General features: G+C 48.5%; 1 protein-coding gene across 1 annotated transcript in view; it reads left to right on the forward strand.

Annotated features, from left to right (window-relative positions):
• Col6a3 (collagen type VI alpha 3 chain) overlaps positions 1-21,884 on the forward strand; it is a 78,405-nt gene that overhangs the window by 16,719 nt on the left and 39,802 nt on the right. Inside the window, exons 3-8 of the mRNA XM_050163028.1 lie at positions 886-1,503; positions 6,517-7,119; positions 12,567-13,151; positions 15,304-15,903; positions 17,321-17,893; positions 19,513-20,106. Coding sequence (XP_050018985.1) covers positions 886-1,503; positions 6,517-7,119; positions 12,567-13,151; positions 15,304-15,903; positions 17,321-17,893; positions 19,513-20,106 — 3,573 coding nt within the window. The remainder of the gene's footprint in view (positions 1-885; positions 1,504-6,516; positions 7,120-12,566; positions 13,152-15,303; positions 15,904-17,320; positions 17,894-19,512; positions 20,107-21,884) is intronic.

Consider the following 21,884-nt stretch of genomic DNA (forward strand, 5'->3'; position numbering starts at 1 on the left):
CTAGGAGCCCTTGTCGGGGTCTCCCTGTCATTTCACAGGGGTACTGGGCCTTCCACAGTGCTGTCTACAAGGCTGGGTTCTTTAGATGGAGTATAAGGTAGCCTACCTCAGTGGGAGAACAGCAAGGCTTAGGGCCTCTCAGGGAAAACTGAGGTAAGTAGAGTGTCAGAGGCAATCTGGCTGCAGCTTCTGAAGGCTCCTCCCAGGGCCACAGATGGCTTCGTCCCAGGGTTTCTATAAATGCCGGGAAACGGCTCATCCTAAACCAAGCGTGCTACTGCTTGGAGCATAGGCAGGTTGCTCTGCTCTGGAAATAAATAGTAGCTTCTTAGAGAGCTTCTCCCTCTAAGTAGCCCCAATTTTCTCCACGTATAGAACCTACTTGTCATATTACATTTCTCACAAGGTTTTAGAAACCCTGGGGGGGTGAGTTCTCATAAAGCACTGGTGGTCTTTCTGTATCCCTGTCAGGGCCGCTTTCTACCCCACACTGAAGAGTGAGCTGCTAATGATGGTTGTTTGCCAAGACATGAGATCCCTTTGGTCTGGTCATGTGGACATGGGGGTGGGGTGTCAGATTGTCACAGTCATGCCTCAGCTCAAAGGTGCCCTCAGATCTTTCCCCTATTCTGGAATAATCCACTGGTCTCTGATTTGGGGCTACTCAGTATGGGACTTGGAGTATTGCTGGGTGTAGCAGCAGCCGTGTCCTGGTTCTTGGCTCTGCTCTGCAGGTAAGTCCTCCTCCCTGCCTCCATGGTAACCAAGATATGAGTCACTCATTAGTAGCGGAGGATCTGCTTAGCTCATTTAGGAAGAGGCGCTCCAATGGGAGATCATGGTTTGTATCAGGAGAAAAATCTGAACCAATGTCTTTTTTTGAAGTTGTCAGAAACGGTGCGGCTGCCGACATAGTGTTTCTAGTGGATTCCTCTTGGAGTGCTGGAAAGGACCGTTTCCTGCTTGTTCAAGAGTTTCTGTCTGATGTGGTAGAGTCTTTAGCTGTGGGAGACAATGATTTCCATTTTGCTCTGGTCCGACTCATCGGAAACCCACATACCGAGTTCCTGTTTAATACGTACCACACTAAACAAGAAGTCCTTTCTCATATTCTGAACATGTCTTACATTGGGGGAAGCAATCAGACTGCAAAAGGATTAGAGTACATAATTCACAGCCACCTCACCGAGGCTTCTGGAAGCCGGGCCGCTGATGGAGTCCCTCAGGTTATCATAGTGTTAACTGACGGACAAACAGAGGACAGCTTTGCCCTGCCCTCAGCGGAACTTAAGTCTGCGGATGTTAACGTGTTTGCAGTTGGAGTTGAGGATGCAGACGAAGGAGCCTTAAGAGAAATAGCAAGCGAACCGCTCAGTATGCATGTTTTCAACCTAGAGAACGTTACCTCTCTTCATGATATAGTAGGGAACTTAGTGTCCTGTATACGCTCCTCCGTGAACTCAGAAAGGGCTGGGGACATGGAAAGCCTTAAAGACATCACAGGTAAAGTCTTCACTGCCAGGCAGCTCCCTGCCCTGCTGCTCTGTGCCTACGAGCTTAGCAAATACTGGCCTAAAGCAACATAGTGCCTAAGAGATGCTGCGGGCTTCTGGAAGAGATGTTCTCAAGCTTAAAAACAAAGGCTTGACTAGTGAGTCTTCTTCCGTCTCCTGCAGACACAGCCTCCACCAATACCCAAGAAGTTTCTGAAACAGCCGACATGTGAACCTTAAAACTCGTATTCTGACAACTATCCCAAAGCTCCTTTACATCCCTTAAATAGAAAGCCTCTCTCGGACGAGCGGGCATCCATCTAGGAGCTGAGAGTTCTGGTCCACGTTTGTGTCTGGCCATCGGTGGACCATTCTTGGCCACTGAGTGGAATTTATTAAGACATGACAGAATCATAGGACAGGGAGTCCTAACTGGGATGTAGTCCAAGTTTGTTTGGGAGGAACTGAGTCCTCGAGGGTAGATGACAAGCTGGGGAAGGAGCCAGGGCAGAGCCGTGGCATCCCTGCCCAGGGTCTGCACTCTGGTGTCTTTTGTGCCCCTGGGACTGTAACCATGAGACTCTTCGGATTCTAACAGCCTGCTCACGGTCACCCTCAGAGTGTGTGACAGCAGCTGGTTATCAGCCTGGGTGTTAATATTACACAGATGAGCAAACTCAGTAACCGGAGAGTCCTTAAATCAATCAAGCCTATTGGTTTTCCCCTTTCATTGATAAGTTCCAAAAGATGGAGAGGGAAGGAATATGACAAGATCGTAGATTGTCCTGCTCAGCCCCAATCTTGCCTAGGGGCCAGGATTAGCTTCTCCATTAGATATGGGCAGATACAGGGCACCCTGTGCTAGAACATAAGTCCATGCAGCATGTGGAGAGGAGCAGAGAGAGGGTGGGGAGTAGGGAGGCATGATGGGAGAGGATCATGTCTCCTCTGTAAGAAAGAGGGTCTGCACCTAGGATTCTGAGGTGGGTAGGAGAGGAGCTGAGCAGCTCACGTGAGTGGGCATGGGTCATTTCTAGAATGCTGGTGGCAGAGGGGGCAGCACCAGGGACAGAAGCCTGGGGTCGGAGCTGTTTGGAGCAATGGGCGCGGAGGTTCCCACAGTCCTTAGGAAATGGCTGCCGACTTCCAGCAAGGTTCACTAACAACCAGAGCTTGCCAGTCGAGGGACCTTGCCACCAGGATGTCCCGCTAGCTTCCTTCAAACTCCTCAGGAACTTTCAGAATCGAAAGAGCTCTCAGATTGGGCGTTTCAAAAGAGGGAGTCCTGCAGTTTGGCTGCAGGTTGCTCTCCACGTGACTGAGGCCACAGAGAGAGGCTGGGCATGTGGCTGGTGGCTGGTTCTTGACTAGGGAAAGAGGGATCATGCAGTCAGGAGTCAGAAGACAGGTACAACCCAGAGGAAGTGAGAGAGGAAGCAAGGCTGATGAGCACCTCTTCTCCTCCCCCAAGAGGATGGGCGAGGCAGGAGGCTGGAGGTATGGCAGCTGCTGAAGTCAGTCTCCCACTAATGAAGATACTAAGGAGTGGGATGAAGGGGCAGGAGAGAATTTGAGGCGTGAATCAAGTACTCTGAGGGGCGTGTGGGGAAACCTAGGGGTGGCTCAGAACAATTTGAGCTGCTATAAGGAAATAATGCCAGACAGGTTTTCACCACAGGGACTTAAAAGCAGGAGGCCAAGAGGAAGGTGGTGTGTATCAGCAGAAGGAAACACATTGCCGTGGACGGGAAAGGCTTGGGTACACAAGTGCTTTAGGGCCGAGACATCCTAAGAAGTTTCAGAAGGCTGTTCATCCCATGGCTTCTCCATGGTCCCCCATGATCTCAGCCTTGGTAAAATTGGGGTCACCAAGGTCTATCAAATGACAGGGAAGAGACGGTCTCCCTCTTGTCCTTCCCTCTGAAACAGGAACCACGTATCTGTACTACTGGGGTTTCCTGCTTCCAGTGATGTGGGTTCTCTCATCCAGCATTGTGTTATTCGCCAGGTTATAGGACATGGAAGTATGTTCTAGATGTCACCCTAGATCACATTCCTGTTTCAGAGGGAAGGACAAGGGGAAACCTGGGGTAACAGTCTGTGGCCACCAAGATTCTCTGACCCAACCCTTTCAGACTATGGGTGTAGTGACAGACTCACTTAAAAACGTGTTTGGTAGAGAGTGGCACATTTTCAAAGTTAATGTCTTGGCAAACTAATGAACAGGAAGAGGTGATGCAGCCATTTATATGGGTAAAACCAGGAATGACCACTGCAAGAGCAGAGAATCTACCAGCTGCATATTTCTGTTTAGCTAAAACCTTTGTTTTTCTGCCAAGAGAACATCTCCGTCTTCTATGTCTAAGTCACCGGCAGCACCAGCACCAGGGTGGAGTGTGAGTCATTCCTCTCTTCTGATTAACTGCACCCTGCAATTCCTTCATACCATGTCTCACTGTGTGCTCCATAACAAGACTAAAATAAGATAAAAACCAGTAGCCAGGATCCCAGGTGCGAGCCCTGAATAAAGTTTAGGAAAAGGCATGTCGGTGGTCTGAGTAAGGTTGCAGCAGGGACCATTTCCCTGTAGACTGTTCTATATTCTAAAGCAAGAGCCTACACACAGAAAGCGTTAAGGGTCACCATTCTGAATGGACCCTGCTCTTCTTGTTAGAAGTCCCCTTGTCACCCTCTGAAGATGGATGTACCCGAAATAAAAGCTGAAGGTGACTCTGAGTTCAGCATACATTTTCTTTCAAATGTGTGCTTCTCACAGGAAACAGGAGTGTGCTGTTTCCTGAGAGCTCAGGCAACTAGGACTTAGGGCTCTTCCTTGTCACCTTGAATGCTTTCCATAGAAGGTGCCACAGAGAGTGTGACACATGAGACACAAAGTAGGGAACCAGACCGCTTACAGTCTGGTTTCTCTTGGACTTGGTGTTGGCCGTTGGTGTGCCTCGCTGCACACAAGGACCCAGGGGTCCTGGGTCTCTGTGAGGCTTCGGCTCTCGCGGCTAACAATGCATGCTCTGTGTGTTCCATTATCATGTGTGTAAGAGGATCATGGTTTTTGATTCAGTGATGACAAATTATCCACCATTTTATGACCTACTGTTGATGGTGTTCAGCCTCCTTTCCCACCCAGAGAGTTCTTTTCTGGGATCTGCACCATTAGAAATTGTTGCCAAAGGGTATCAGATATTGGAAGTGGAAGTGAGGAAGACAGCATCATGCCCTGCTATGGCTGAAGATCTTTCTATTGTCCATCTCGATCACAATTAACTCTCTTTTAAAGTGTCTAGATAGGGTGACTAAGAGACAGGTCCTTCTGTGTCCCTTGAGGTCACTGACTTAGGCCTAGAAACATAGAGGCGTTTTATGGTGTCCACCATGCAATGGTGAGAGCCATTTTTATGGTCTGTGTAACCCACATTCCCTGATCCTCTCAAGATCCTCTGAGAATCTTGTATTTTGGCTGCAGACTGGTGGAATACTTTGGAGTTCAAACCAAGGGTCCGGTCTGCTGATGTTGAATGACAGCTATTCTGACACATAAGATCTCAGTCGCTGTAGCAAAGCGATTGTCGTCTTGTATTTTGTAGGGAGGACAGTGGTAGCAACATTCCAAATTGCCACATCTCAATGGCTTAAACCTCTCTCGGGATTACAGCCTGATGTATAGTCAAGGATTTTAAGTACCTGGGGAAGAAAGAGCACACTGAAGCCTGACACTCCCTGCTTCAGCTCCCATGAGAACACTGTCTGAGAGAAAACTAGTCGGTTTTGTGAAGTGAGCTTTGTGGGTCTTTCCTCAGAGAGAACATAAACAGATTTTCTGGCACAAGGAAAATCTAAATTTAAATATGAAACACTCACTGGCACTCAAAAACCCAAATAAAAGGTCTGTTCTTGTGTTACAGTGTCATAATTATGCCCCAGAGCCCAAAAACATGACTATTCATACTCACGAAGAGGCCCTTCTTGGCCCCTGTACACCCTTAAGTATTAAAACATTTGCTGCTCGAGGTAAACCTTTGCACTTCCTTGCCCTGGCATATAGACTTACTCCTCGCTCCCCTTTACCTGAGTCTCTGTGTAGTCCGATTTTTCTGTAATAGAATGGAAGTCTCAAGTTCCCATCACAGGGTCAAAAAAGGTCTTTGACAGCCATTTTTATGTCCTTCAGTGATGACCACACCCATTTTGGTTTAGCCAATCTTAGTCCTGATAGGTGATCCACTAGGATGTCATAAAATGAGGTTGGATAATTATGTCATGGCTGGTTTCATGTCACTCTACTTAACACCGTTCTTCATTATTTGACTGAATATAGAGGCAACGCAAAACAAACATTTCTGACCCCAATGCCATGTTCGATTCCACACGGCAACACACTCGAGAGATGAGCATAGGAACCATCACACGTCAAGGGATTTTTTTTTAAACTGTGTCTGAGTTTTGGGTCCTAGACATGTGTGGAATCATCTGTTTTGATTTTCAAGAAACAAAATGAACAATATTTATCCAAGGAATCAAATAAACTTCGGGAGCTATCAATCACTGGGCCACAAACCTGAGCTTTTGTTTCCTAAACTGCATTTGCATCAAAATCGATGAGAAATGAGAGCCCAGATCAGAAGTAGCCTTTGGGTTTGTGACATCCTAATCTCCTGCAGTATGGTACCTTATCATCTGATGCAATGATACCTCCCTCCAAATTTAGAAATAAAGGTCCGGAATATTGACCTCCTACTTGGATTTTAACCGTGAAGGTATCACAGATGAAAACTGGTTATGAGTGGCCCCGTTTCCACCACAATCCCTAAGCAGTTGCCTCTTATCCAATCAGAATGGAGAACTAAAAGAGACTCCACAAGCCTTCATTGACACCGTGTTTTGTTTGTCTGTGTTTCGTGTTTCTTATTGGTTTCCAAGGAAACAAGTCAGGTGATGCATGTGGTCACGTGTTCTAATGCTTTCACTTTTGTTTTTTTTTTCTTTCCTGCATTTCTTTCCTTTAAAGCACAAGACTCAGCCGACATTGTTTTCCTTATTGATGGCTCAGACAACACCGGAAGTGCCAATTTTGCTGTCATTCGAGACTTCCTTGTAAATGTGCTTGAGAGACTCTCAGTTGGAAATCAGCAGATTCGAGTGGGGGTAGTCCAGTATAGCGATGAGCCCCAAACCGTGTTCTCCTTGGATACCTACCCCTCCAAGGCTACGGTTCTAGATGCCGTGAAAAGGCTCAGCTTCGCTGGGGGGGAGTTGGCCAACACAGGCCTGGCCCTTGACTTTGTGGTGGAGAATCTCTTCACTCGGACAGGTGGCAGCCGTGCAGAGGAAGGGGTCCCCCAGGTGCTGGTCCTCATAAGTGCTGGGCCTTCTAGTGATGACATTCGGGATGGGGTGGTAGCTCTGAAGCAGGCTAGTGTGTTCTCATTCGGCCTTGGAGCCCAGGCCGCCTCCAGGGCAGAGCTTCAACACGTAGCTACTGATCACAGCTTGGTGTTTACTGTCCCGGAATTCCGTAGCTTTGGGGACCTCCAGGAGCAATTACTGCCGTACCTTGTTGGTGTGGCCCAAAGGCACATTGTCTTGCAACCGCCGACTATTGTCACACAAGGTATGTATGCCTTTTTTGCCATCTTTACAGGAATGGGGGTGTGTTGTGTGGTGCTGGTCATGAAAGAAAGGTGGACACTGGAGTGAAGCCGTAAGTACCCATAGCCAGTCAGTCGTTCTCTGATGTGCTGAAGTCTGTATGGGCTGTGTGTGGTCATTGCATTGGTCAGAGAAATCTAAAGATGGACGAATGAATAAAACGTTCTTAGAACTTGGGTTGTAAGCAGGACATGCTCTTTAGGCTAACGCAGCAAACCTGCTACTTTGAGATATTAGACATCAATGAGTGATCCAGTCACCTTGAAAGGGGCTTGAGGGACTTGCCAGTTCTGAGAAAGCTATTCCAGGGTATTGTCTGTGTATTCTAAGTGCACTCATCAATAGTGGCTCCCCAAAAGCAGCAAAGGGGAGTGGTGTCTGCTCCTGTGTCAGGGTGGTGGACACAAGAGGGACATTTCTGAAGGTAAGGCCCAGCTGAGCACCTACTGGACGGGGTATTCATAGACCTTTCTGGTCCTCTGCTTTCAAAGGAATTGTTTTGAGTCACAGATTTATCATCTATGGCCTCAAGTGGAAGGCCTTCAGCAGCACGGCCAACTGCAGTCCTTTAAAGAAGCCAGTCAACATCATACGAGAGCTACACACTTAAACACGGGAGGTGTGGGGACACCAGAAAGGCTGAGGGTCTGAGAGCCCATCACTTTCAGATGGTATCTGCTTCATGGCCCCAACTAGGCCAGTTGGAAACCATCCAGTATGTGGGGTCACACTCCCAAAGGCTTCATTACCCACAAACACTCAGTTCACTTCCTGGTGCTGCCTTCATACAGAGATACCTTCGGATCTGTCCTTGGTCGATCAGACCCTGATCCTCATTGTTCTTCAACAGCACGTGAACAATGGCTCACAGGAGGGAGACTCTGGCTAGCATCTGTAGTCTGTGATTCTCATTTTTCTGTGTGGAAATATTTGTCTGTCTATCTATGTTTGCTAGCTATCTAAAGGAAGAGCCTGGACCTGTGAAATGACTGTTGTCATAAGGAGTAATACCCATTGTCATAAGTAATGTCCACTGTTCCCTGGGATTCCTGGCTGGTTTTTCTTAGCAAAAGGGATAACAGTGTTCTTAAAAAAATAAACGTTTTGGTGAACATGCCAGTGTATGAAATTATCAGCAGATCACTTTAAAGTCTCAATGAAAAGCTTTCTCACTGGCTCATGTATGGAGTTGACCTCTGCTTCCTGGCACTGGGGTGAACAGGCAGGTCTAGTCACAGAGTAAAGGTAGAAGAAAACGGACCACACCTCCTGGTGTGAAATCCAGCCAGAATCAGGACAGCTTCCTTCAGATAAATTTCAGACAGTGCACTGTGACAGAAAGCTCAAGGCCACAACATCTTTACCTGGCTTTGGCCCCAGAACTAACCATGTGCAAGCCTTCCCGGGAAGTCTCTTGGTATCCCTGGGTTCAGAGGTCAATCAAACTGCAGCTTGTTGTGCCCCTTTCTCTTTGCTGCTCCTCCTGTTTGGATGGGGATGGGGATGGGATACAGGAAGGGTTGTCAGTAGCCTAAGCTGCATGCACTGTGAGGAAAGACTGAAGCAAGGGACGCCGGGTCTTTACACTGCTGTGTGCCTGAGCCTTGCAGTGGCCCTGGTCATTACAGAAACAATGCCAGGGGTGGGGTGGGGATTTTCAGCCCACTGAGCTTCTCTGAGTCTGCACACACTGGAAGCAAACCACTGCTCTGTGTTTTAGAAACAAAGTAAGTACCACAACTGCCTCTGGGAGATCTGGCTCTAGTCCCAGTCTTTTGTCATCCTGGCCAGATGTCACATCTCCGTGCACTCATTCCTTCACTTCTTACCAAAAATGTTGTACCAGGTGAAGATACTCTTGCTTCAAGCGAGGCTTCAACTTCTATATTAAAATGGGCGGCGTTCTGCCCTTATATTGGATTTTCTGTAGTTAACAAGTATTTTAGATCCTTCCTCACAGACATCACTGTGAGTCTCAGTGATGAACTCCTAAATCTTCAGTAGATATTCTTGACTATTTGATATATTCCAGTAACTAAGCCAAGCACTGGGGGCACAGGGTGGAGAAGGAGAAAGAGATAGTCGTTGGGTCTGTACCACGTGAGCTACTGAACAAATGATACACTTCTCAAGTGTGACAAGCTACAATTCCACCAAATGGGGCTGTGTTAGAGAGCATGGGGTCAGGGAACTTAGCGGACCTGTCTGCAAAGTTGTAGGGCAGATACGAGCAGAGTCCAGGCATCACAGAGGGAAGAGTGCTCTAGGCAAAGGGAAAGGGCAGGCAGGCTGTTCTTGCAACATGAAGTGTGGCCTCCCTGAGCTGGCAGATGACAGGGCAGCTGGGGTTCTGAGGATGAAGAGCCTAGCAGTGTCTAGGCTTATTTGACAGGCCAGAGAAACAACTTTATTATTATCATTACAGCTGTAGGTGGGAGATTGGATCCTCCTATGGCAGTGGAGAGGAGAGAGCAGAGAGGTGACTGAGAATGGGGAGACCATTTTCCTGGGAGCATTCCATTGTGGCACGCTGGTGCTGTCAGCCGTGTGTCGAGTGCAGGCTTCCTGTTTGTGTTATTTCCCCGGGAGCATCCGTTTGCTTGAGTGGCACACGGGGAAAAGGGGAGAGCACCACGGAGGCTTAGCCAGGAGGGTCTGATGGAGGACTGGGGGCCTCAAAAGTGAGGTTTAGTGAATCAGAGAGCCCACGAGGATAGCACAGAGTGAGGGTTGTGAGTTTGAGAGCGGTTGGCCGAGGGAGGGGAAGGGCTGAAGGTCAGATTTGAGAACTTGGTGGATGAAGAAGTGGGGGTGTCATTTGTCTGAAGAGGAGAGGCAGTGGCAGGTCGTGGGAGATTTCAGGGGTGTACACGCCCTATAGTATCTGTAGAAGATCATAAGATGTAACCCTAGAAGCATGTGTGGAGTGGACGGGAGGACATAGTCGCTGTGAGCACCAGGGGCTTCAGGTGACAGGATTCCCAAGTCCTTCAGAAGACTGCAGAGAGACACAAGAGGATAGGCGGACTCTCCAAGGACAGGGGACAGCAGTACATGGATGGGACGGGGTGACTCTTGAGAGGATTTGACTGGGGATATCAACAGAAAGACTGCCGATGTCCTTTCCCAGCTCCCAGGCTTTGGGGAGAGAGAGAAGGGATCCTGGGGCTGTCCTGTTCGCGGTCACAGGAGAGAGTGCTGACGAGGCTCTTTCACAACTGAGATTAGCAGGCCCTTCAAGGTCACTCCCTCCCTAAGAGACAATGACTCACCAGAGCTCTGAGGAAGAGAAAACCTGGCCCTGTCAGATCCCTGAAGGACGCCTTGGTGCATCCTCAAGATGGATCCCAATCAGGAAGCCTGAGAATCACATGGTTTAAGAACGGGGTATGAGCTAACTGGGTGGTGGCGGTGCAGGACTTTAATTCCTACACTCGGGAGGCAGAAGCAGGTGGATCTCTGTGAGTTTGAGGACAGCTTGGTCTATAGTGTAAGTTCCAGAACAGGCTCCAAAGCTATAGAGGAACAAACAAACACCCCCTTCCAAAACAAACAAACAAAAAGGAACTGGGTGTGAGATGGTGCATAAAGCAGCCCCTCCATTTCCAGAAGTAGACACGAGAGTACACGAACCCTCAAAGGTTCATCAGCTAGTGTTAGAAGCATGTAGCGGACATAGGAACCTGATCATTCTTTGAGGGGCTTGGGCCTTTTTTTTTCGGTGCTTATTATGTTTGCCTAAGTGCTATTCTAGGGATCCCCCTGTTAGCAGCTTCCTGAAATGTAAACACAAACCAAGTGACCTCTTTTGTAACCAAAGAGGACTTGGGTCATGGAATCTGGGAACCCTAGGACACACTGCAGAATCCACAAAGCTAAATCCATGCTGTACAGTTTCAGCGTCCCCCACATGTGGACATCTGTCCTTCCCGTGGACCACTGGTAAAATGTACTGCAAGGTGCTAAAACTTGGGAGGTTTAAGTGTGACTTGCCACAACCTGGAGGTGGGCATGGCACTTTTCAGGTGGCCCCTCCCGTGGATATTTTTCTACCAGTGTGCTGCGTGAGCGATGCATGGTAAAAACATGTGGTACAAATGCGGAGCATTGTATGTGCAATATGTATGTATATTCATTCGCTTGTGTGCACATTGTTCCCAGTGAGACAGAGGTATTAGAAACCCACCACACACACATGCACTAAGCTAATCTGCAAAGACATGTTTACATTACAATCAAAGCTCCAACCCCAAGAGACTGCATGTTCTCAACTGAAGGAGGAAAGAGATCCTTGAATGGATGTTCACGGCCTAAGGAGGAAGGGCAGGTGGTGTTTCACACACAGTCACATCAGAAGATAACCGGGCACCTGGACTAAACTGCTCATGCACAAACACCTCTCTCCTGGAAGAACTCAGATTTGGCCCCTTTGGGTGCAGAGAGTGTTACAGAGGAGGCACAGCCAGAGGAGGCAGTGCCCGTGATCCTGATATCATCTTCCCAACCTCTGGTCCCTGTGATGAGGAATGAGCTGTTTTAGAATACACCGTGAGAGGTCTCAGCTCTTAGAAAGCTCTTCCTTTCCTTTATTTCCAACTTTCCTGCTTCTGTTGGGTATTATAAAATTAGATTGTCATACCAGATGTCTGGTACAAGGGATACCCAGGGGCCTTTTGTAAACACCCCCACCTCAGCTAATATCTTTACAGTATAGGAGCAGCCTGAGACATCGACTCTGGTAGAGACCTTGTTCCATGCCTTGGGTAGGTTGTCCACATTCTGCAACAGTGGCTGGGTGAAGTCACAGTCGCTGCCAGTGGAGTTCTGAGCCAAGGCGTTTGTTTTTGTGGTTTGTCTAAGCCATGCAGGCCGCGGTACGCCACTGACTGCCATTCCCATCCTGGGCTGTGAAATGAATACCCATGGCTGCCCTTGGTGGGGTGGACGCTGGTTTCCTTTCCCAAGATTTATGAAAAAAACCATTAAATGTCTGTTTTGCCTGCCAAAGGAAGTCAGATAATATAGAACCAAAGAAAAAGAGGCGATGCCCGTTCTCTTTCAGATTTTGCATTGGGCAGTGTGTGGATTTGGCATCAGGTTAGTGATACAAAACGCTTTCTGAGAAGACCCAGGCATTACTCACCCAAACTTTCAAACCTTGCTTATAGCAATGAAGAGCCAATGATCTCTTTAGTGGTGGTGTGTGAAACTAAAAGTCATTTTCTTTTCTGAAGCGATGTCTTAAGCACAGTGCAAGTTGGCATGGTTGGAAGTGAGCCCATCACTCATATGTGACAGTTCCCCTCCTGAGCGAGGGAGAGCTGTCTTTGCATAGTGGGCTTTACAGTGTCACTGTTGAACCTGATCACTGTGGCTATTCAATTCACATTTTATTATTACTATCTACAGTCATGGAAGTCAACAAGAGGGACATAGTCTTCCTGGTGGATGGTTCCTCCAGCCTGGGGCAGTCCAACTTCAATGCCATCAAAGACTTCATTGCCAAAGTCATTCAGAGGCTGGAAATCGGACACGACCTGGTTCAGGTGTCAGTGGCTCAGTATGCAGATACTGTCAAGCCTGAGTTCTATTTAAATACTTACTCCACCAAAAGGGATGCCATAGCCTCTGTACGGAAGATGAAGCCCCTGGAGGGCTCAGCCCTGTATACGGGCTCGGCTCTGGACTTTGTCCGAAACAACCTATTCACTAGCTCAGCCGGCCACAGGGCTGCTGAGGGGGTTCCTAAGCTCCTGGTGCTGGTCACGGGTGGTAAGTCCTTCGATGAGGTCAGCCAGCCCGCCCAGGAACTGAAGCGGGGCAGCATCATGGCCTTTGCAGTCGGCAGCAGGGCCGCTGATGAGGACGAGCTGAAAGAGATCGCTTTTGATTCTTCCCTGATCTTCACTCCTGCTGAATTCCGCCCTACTACTTTGCTAAGCGTGCTACCCAATCTGCTGGCGCCCCTCAGGACTCTCACTGGAACCACAGAAGGTATGGTAGCTATGGTCTGTACATACAGGAGGGGGCTGGCAGGCAGAACCGCTGAGAAAGGCCCAGTGACTTATCGATGTTTAATTGACAGAGCACTGTTTTGTGATGAAAATGGCCACAGCAAACTGTTTATTTAAGGTTTATTTTTTCTTCAGGGTTGAGACTGTGGAGTTGAAAATGTCACTCTGCAAATGCATATGACACTAAACTGTACCATCACAAGGTCATCCACCCGTGCTTCTGGCCACAGAAGTCACTCTATGCTCTGTTTTCATTAGTGACCCTGTCTAGAAACCTCCCCTGAGTCAAGGACCTTCCCTTCTGAGATGATAGTATCTCTGCTCACAGAAGATGTGGTGTAGTGCACTTAGCTTTTGACCCCTCTTTTCTCTCTGTATAAGGGGTTCCCTTCAAGGGATAACATACTGATAGATGGGCATGACAACCAAGCCCATAGTCCTTCAGCTCCCTCACTTTATATGATTGACCGTGCAGAGCTATTCCTAAAGACACAGTAAAGCTCTCAGCCTCTGAACTGGGTAAATGCCAACCTCCATCCTCAATGACGAGAAGATGGATATCCTGGAATCCAGCTTGCCCTCCTCACAGACCTCACACTGAAGGACTCCACAGTGCATGAACCTACTGCATGAGTGCCTGCTTGCTCCTCAGACCATCTGGGCTTGAGAGTACTCTCTCTCTCTCTCTCTCTCTCTCTCTCTCTCTCTCGCGCGCGCGCGCGCGTGCTCTCTCTCTCCTGAATTCACTCTTTTATAACCAAAGTTAAATTTGATGAATGAACATAGAATCCAGTTAGTCTGAACTACAATGAGGCATGGGTGGGGAGTAGTAAGTTCTAAATGTATACATAAGGGATGGGTCAATTCCCTCTGCCCATGGATACAGAAATCCACAGATGCTCAAGTCCCTTGGTTAAGATGATAAAATGCTCAAATGGAATTCATGCCACCCTCTCTCTATATATAACAAATGTGATGCCAGCGTTATAACCAATCTGAAGTGCTGACAATTAGTACATTTTTTTCAAATATTTTTGAGCCTTGGTTGAATCCCTACAAATGGGCCCCATAGAAAAACTTCTTCTCGTGCAAGCAATTTTGGCCTGACACAGGATATGATCTCTTTGCATTTTACTGTCACCTAATTTCCCTGATATCTGTGACAAATTCCGTGACACGAACAAGGAATGGAAGGAACGACTGATCCTGGCTCACAGTCTAAGGATGCTGCCACTATGGTGAGGGAGGCCTGGCAGCAGGAGCTGGTCACATTCACAGTCAAGAAAGCAGAGAGAGAGGGATGTGGCTGCTCAGCCAAGAGTTCTCCTTTGAATTCTGCCCAGGACCCCAGCCCACAGAATGATGCCATCTCCATTTAGGGTGGATCTTTCCACCTCAGTCAACCTAGAAAAACTCCCTTTATGGGCATGCGCAGAAGTTTGTCCCCTAGGCAAATTTTAGATTCTGTCAAGTTGACATTGTATTAGCTATCACACCTACGATCCTGCCACACCTCCCTGGAGGATCTGTCCTGGGTACCCTATTGCCCAGGACTGAAATGACCCTTAGGAAGACAGGAGAACAGTAGAGAATGCCAGGGGGATGAGGACTCCAGTCAGAGGACCACATACTTTGATTGACAGGTAGTCTGACTAAAGAAGGGGTGTTCCTAGGGCCGTGTGGGCCGATGTTTCTAGGGCTTTGGGTGGAAAGAGCCCTCTTTGTGCACTCAGGGGAGTCCCGGAGGGTTCAGCCAGCAGGGGCCACCACCCTGTGACCAGGAGTCTGGAGATGCCGGAAGGACAGCGCCCCTGTGCAATTAATTCCAGGGAAGGGATGCTGTTTCAGGAGTCTGGGGATCTTGTTGGTTGTACACATTCTAACTCGAGCACTTTGTCTGTCTGTGAGCAATCTCGGTTTTGTACACTTGGCTATCAGTGTGCCTCACCAGCTCTAGCCACCACAGGAGGAAAATATGCAGCCGCTTGCCATATTTTACCAATGACCCGCTCTGCCACGTTGACTTCCTCTGTGTTGTTCTCTTTGCGCCATGTGTGCCCTCACGGGAAGGGCACACATGGCAAGCCCTCTCAGGGGGCGTGTCTCACCGTGTTTTCTGTGCTTCACTGCAGTTCACGTAAACAAACGGGATATCATCTTCCTTTTGGATGGATCCGACAACGTTGGAGAAAGCAATTTTGCTTATGTGCGTGACTTTGTAACCAACCTAGTTAACAGCCTCGATGTTGGAAGTGACAACATCCGCGTTGGCTTAGTGCAATTTAGTGACACCGCGGTCACGGAGTTCTCTCTAGACACTTACCAGACCAAGTCAGAGATGCTTGCTCACCTGAGGCGCTTGCAGCTCAAGGGGGGCTCGGGCCTGAACACTGGCTCTGCCTTGAGCTATGTCCATGCCAATCACTTCACGGAGGCAGGCGGCAGCAGGACCCAGGAACGTGTGCCTCAGCTGCTGCTCCTGCTCATGGCGGGGCCTTCTGAGGATGCCTATTTGCAGGCCGCCAACGCCCTGGTGCGCGCAGGCGTGCTGACCTTCTGTGTGGGGGCCAGCCGGGCGGATAAGGCTGAGCTAGAGCAGATTGCTTTTAATCCGAGCCTGGTGTATCTCATGGATGATTTCAGCTCCCTGCCAGCTTTGCCTCAACAGCTGATTCAGCCCCTAACCACCTATGTTAGTGGAGGGGTGCAGGAAGTTCCGCTAACCCAGCCAGGTAAAGCTCCCACCAGCGTGGGCCCCTCTCCCTCTTCAGATGCCTTCCTGGCAACAGTGGCCAATGAAACCACAGAGCCGGTGACATGTGGATGATGGGTGCATCTTGGTTGCACTGGTTGAAGACACTGTGCTAGCAAACTTATAAGAGTGTTCAGCTAAGCTCTGTTCTTGCTGTCTCAGATTCTTTTGGAAACTGAACAAGGTTCTAGAACAGTGGTTCTCAACCTTCCTCATGGTGTGACCCTTTAATTTTAATACAGTTCCTCATGCTGTAATGACCTCCAACCACAGAATTATTTCATTTCTACTTCATCACTGTCATTTTGCTATTGTCATGAATCATAATATAAATATCTGATACGCAGGATGATCTTAGCTGACCCATCAGATGGGTTGCAACCTACAGATTGAGAACCACTGCTCTAGACTGAAAAATCCACGAGAAGAGGTGGGGAAGGGGAATGAAAAATGGGAGAGAAGGGGGAAAAGGGAAGGAGGGTGAGAGAGGAAGAGGGGGGGCTTGACCAATTGACTCTATTATATGATTATGTCTTAGCATCCTTTACAATCCGAATCCTTCCTTTATGTGACATTCTACGTTCAGACTCTGCCACACGTAAAAAGCTATCTGTTCATCTTTGTGCAGCCGTGAGTCCGTGTTGCTATTACCGTGGCAGATGATTATGAACCTCAGTAATTGACATATGAGAGCTACCAGTTTTCTGCCTTCATCACCCAAAAGCTAGCAAGCCTGCGCCAGTGGCTGCCTCACTGAAGTGGCTCTCAGAGCAGTTTGAGATGACATTCATATGGCATGGCCGTCACTTTTGGCTGTCACTCATGTTTTCTGGGCTTCAGCTTTCATAGATTGGAAACGTTAGTAGAGATTTGAACCCCACACCAACCCCAGAAAAGCATCGACAGTTAGTATTTTGGGTCTTAACTCTTGACCTTAAAGTTACTGAAGACATTATTGAGTTTGAGCTAATCCAAGTCAACCCAGGTGTTCATGGAAGTTAGTCTGTAATGGGTCTCTGTCACAGGAGATGGAGGTCAGTTTTCACAAGTATAAAAAGGAACACAGTTTTGATAGTTCTGTTTGTAACATGAAAACACCGTCTGTTCTCGGTGGTCTAACCTGCTGCAAGAACAGGACGGGCAGGCTTTCCAGCAGATTGCTTTGTCAAGAATGTCTGGGTGGTGGACTTGTAGACTAGCCAGCCAAGTGCTGTTACTTTGCAAATTTTCACTGTTTTGGAACAGCAGAACCATGACAGGGCCTTCGTCCTCCTCTCTTGTTGGTACAATGATGTCAGATGAATCTGGGAAGCTCCCTCAGCACGTGGTGGCGCTAGGCAGAATCCACTTGGTGTCAGGGTCTCTTCACTTACTGTGTCCATCCATTTTCCTTGTAGAGGCCCAGCGGGACATTCTTTTCCTCTTTGATGGCTCGGCCAATGTCGCGGGCCAGTTCCCTGCCATCCGAGACTTTCTCTACAAGATCATTGAGGAACTTGATGTGAAGCCGGACGGGACCCGAGTAGCCATTGCTCAGTTCAGTGATGACGTCAAGCTGGAGTCACGCTTCAGTGAGCACCAGAGTAAGACTGAAATCCTGAACCTCGTGAAAAGGATGAAGATAAAGACAGGCAGAACCCTCAACCTGGGCTATGCCCTGGACTTCGCACAGAGTAACATCTTCGTGAAGTCGTCTGGCAGCCGCATTGAGGATAACGTGCAGCAGTTCCTGGTGCTGCTGGTGGCCGGTAGGTCGGCAGATGCCGTGGCCGGGCCAGCAAGCTCCCTGAAGCAGAGAGGAGTGATACCGTTCATCTTTCAAGCCAAAAACGCTAATCCCGATGAGCTGGAACAGATTGTGCCCTCCCCCGCGTTCATCCTGGTGGCAGAGTCACTTCCTAAGATTGGGGACCTCCAGCCCCAGATTGTGAGCCTTCTGAAAGCTGTCCAGATTGAAGAGCCTGAATCAGGTATGGCACACTATTGTGAGCTCCCCTTGCAGCCCAGACTTTAGCTTTAGAACGTTAGAAGAGGCTGCTAGCTATAGGTTCTCAGATGAAGCCCTCCCAGGGCTTACAGAGAACATGGAAGTTACAGGATGTTTCCAGGGGAACAAAAGAAAAGGAGTGTTCTCTCTTTCATTTTCTAACTTGTGTCTTGGAATGATGCGGGTGAGTCTTTTTAAGGCACTAGAATATTTAATAAGAAGATGCATTATAGAGGTTGAGATAACAATAGCTTACATCTTAAAAAAAAACTCCTATCTGGTTATAAAGCCATAGGCTAGGGCTATGTCAGAGCTAAAGCAGCCTGTATCTTGATGTGAAGAGGCAAGTGATGTGCTTTAAGTGCATGTAACTGATGGAAGTCCTTCAATTACGTTCATCAAAAATCTAAAGACATTAGAGAAGACAAATGAGTTCAGTTCAATCATGAAGACTGCATTAAAATTTCTGACTGAATTTACACTCCCTTAAGTTGCTATTTAACCATTATTTATTTGGTGATAAAATGAATATATATATATATATATATACATATATATATATATATTATGGGAGAAATGGGTTATCTCCCAAGTCCTCTAGCAAGAAGGCAGCCTGCCCCACCAATAGAACCTACACATACACTCATGCACACACACACACACACGTGTGTATACATATATATTATGATCACCATCTATACACATACTGATCATATATCCTTTTTGATTGAAAACTGAGATGCTTGAGGCTCTTTTCTGAAATGAGGATTCTCTCAAGGTTAGTCTGGGTCACCCTGTGACCCTGACATAAGGGCCACATTCCTTCTTCCCACCCATTCTCTTGTGTTCTGTAGTGAACCCTTAAAGTCTTCACAACTGCAAAATGCTTGGCTCCGCTGGCTCAATTATTTTCTGCTTCCTGTTCTTTTGTTGAGTTTACCTTTTCAAGTCAGCGATTATTGATTGATTGGTGAGACAGGGTCTCACTACATAACCCTAGCTGGCCTGGAACTTGCAATGCAGATCAGGTTAGTCTCAAATTCACAGAGACCCTTCTGCCTTTATCTCTTATGGTGCCTTTATCTCTTTGGTTTTCACTTAAGAAGGTTAATGCCAAGGGCCCTCTGTGCTGGCATATTTATATTCCATTGCTGCCTCAGTGCTTTACTGCACATGTCATGGCTTACAACTGAAGGAGCTCCTTCCTAACAGTTCTTTTAGGTCATGCATCAGAATCCATCCTTCATAAGCTAAAGTTAAGATATTGGCAGGGCAGGCGGCTTCTAGATGAAGGGTCTGGGAGAGCGCCCATTTCTTTCCTTGCTCAGATTCCAGAAATCACTCAAATTCTCTGGCTCACGGTCTCGTCCCCATCCTGCGGATGTGCAGAATGGTATCTGCCCTAGTCCCTCCTCCTTCCTGTAATGATGTCGTGCCTGTTTGGGGGAATACACACTCTACATTCCTAACTCATCTTCTTCACAGACAGAAGGATTTGGTGTTGGACCTCCTTGGGGGGTTGCTATGCCACTCAGCACAGTGGTATGTTGCTGTTGTGTCCAGTCCTGAGTGAGTCACCAGCAGTTTTTCCTCTGATTTCAGGTGAAAAGGATGTCGTGTTTTTGATTGATGGCTCCGAGGGCGTCCGGACTGGCTTCTCCCTGCTAAAGGAATTTGTGCAGAGAGTAGTGGAGAGCCTGGACGTGGGTCCTGACCGGGTGCGTGTGGCCCTGGTGCAGTACAGTGACCGAACCAGGCCTGAATTCTACCTGAATTCCCATATGGACCAGCAGGGCGTCATCAATGCCATCCGCAGGTTGACTCTGCTGGGCGGCCCAGTCCCCAACACAGGGGCTGCGCTGGACTTTGTGTTGAGGAATATCCTGACCAGTTCCACAGGGAGCAGGATAGCAGAAGGCGTCCCCCAGCTCCTGATTGTACTCACGGCTGAGCGCTCGGGGGATGATGTGAGAGGCCCCTCCGTGGTCCTGAAGCAGGGCGGGGCTGTGCCCATTGGTATTGGCATTGGGAATGCTGACATCACTGAGATGCAGACCATCTCCTTCATGCCAGATTTCGCTGTGGCCATCCCCACCTTTCGGGAGCTGGGGACGGTTCAACAGGTCGTCTCTGAGAGGGTGATTCAGCTTACTCGTGAGAATCTGAGCAATATGAAACCAGTTATTCCGAGAGCAGGTGAGGACTTGGGTGTGGGTTCTTTGAGTTTCTCATCCCCATAATCACCTTGGCTATTTGTTCAGACTGTGCGCTAAAAAGCATTTTCAGTTATGATTCCTCTGCCACATGGAGTGTTAGAGATGTGTGAAAAACTAGGAGCTTTTTTTTTTTTTGAGACATCAAATAGTGAAGCTAAGATTCATGTTTGTGGCCAAATTAAAACTTCAAAAAAGGGCATGCTCATGGCGTGGATCCAGGCTCTACAGAGGAGCCTGAAGAGGACCCTTGCTGAGTGTTTAGCCTCAGTGGCACCTTTGGAAACAGCAGCCTTCTGCCCTTTGGAGAAACCAGACCACAGGTGTTCTGCTCTGGGGAAAGGGGTAGAGTCTCTGAAATATTTGTATCTTAGCACCAATGTGGGAAGCTTGCTTGGGGCCGAGAGGTGTCCCAACCGTCAAGAGGATTTCCCATTCTCTGTGCAATGGCCCTGAATGAGGTCTGAACTGTGGCTGCTAAGAGGGAAAGAAGCTGAGATACACTTACTCATCCTCAGGACGTGTCAGCCCAGGGCCTGTGCTTCCTCGGCACTCAGGCAGGGCGGTCCCAGGGCGGAAGGAGGCAGATGTGGCCTTGCGTTTTTGTGACGTGGAGAAGGGAAAGTGAGGGGCCAGGGGAAAGTGAGGGATCAAGGAAGGAAGCTGGAGTAATGTAAGTGAGAGAAAGTCAGAGGCAGGGTTTGCCTCCCGCGTGCCCTGAGGGGTCAGCTTCTCCCTGGTGTTTGGGGGAGAGCAAAGGGGCTCTGCATACTTATATAGAATATCTGGAGAGGTCACACTCATATACATTTGGGGATCTCTCTCTCTCTCTCTCTCTCTCTCTCTCTCTCTCTCTCTCTGTAACATAGGGGCATCTGTCAGGGTGGACCTTGAGGCCCTAGGGCTCCTGTGCTCAAGGGTGTGTGTGTGCGTGCATATGTGTGTGTGTGTGTGTGTGTGTGCACACGCAGAGCCTGTCTCTTGGGAATCCAGATCTATGCCTCCATAGGGCTTGGTTCCTGTTACACACACACACACACACACACACACACACACACACACACACACACACACAGAGGAGCATCTGCCAGGGTGTACCTTGAGGACCCAGGGCTCCTGTGCTCAAGGGTGTGTGTGTGCGCGCATGTGTGCGTGTGTGTGCTCGCACGCAGAGCCTGTCTCTTGCGAATCCAGACCTATGCCTCCATAGGGCTCGGTTCCTTTTCCCCCCAGTCTCCCACACATCAGAGGGACCAGTTTGTACGCCCTTGCTTTCTTCCCACCTTGTGTCCTCCACTCCTCTCTCCCCACACCTTCCTCTCAGCTTCACACCTTGAGTCCCATTTCCCAGAGAAATTACAAGGGCTTTGAGGGGAATGTTCAGAAGCTCGGCTTGGTCTCTCCCAGCAATGGTTCCTCACTTCAGAGTGATCTTTTATCCTGGGGTGGCACAGGTCTGCTTCGCCTGCCCTTCTCTTCGTGCCTGCTCAGTATGTACCCACCCCACTCTGTCACCCCTGCTCCGGTCTCCACTGTACTGGACGATTCTTCTTACAATAAATGTGCATCTCTTGGTGTGCAGCCGCCCTCCAGCAGCTCCTTCACCTTTATAAGACTTATAGGTGCGCTATGCAAGGTCTCTCCTCTTTGATTCTCATCAACCATTGCTATCCCTCCCCTCACATTCCTCAGAAAGTGCTCTTGTCCAAGACCCCTCCCTGGCAGAACCTTCCTAGCACCGTTGTGTGTGGCCTCTGTGGG

This window comes from Alexandromys fortis, unplaced genomic scaffold (genome assembly GCF_014885135.2).
Source record: "Alexandromys fortis isolate MF-2015 unplaced genomic scaffold, M_Fortis_MF-2015_v1.1 scaffold_139, whole genome shotgun sequence".
NCBI lineage: Eukaryota > Metazoa > Chordata > Mammalia > Rodentia > Cricetidae > Alexandromys > Alexandromys fortis.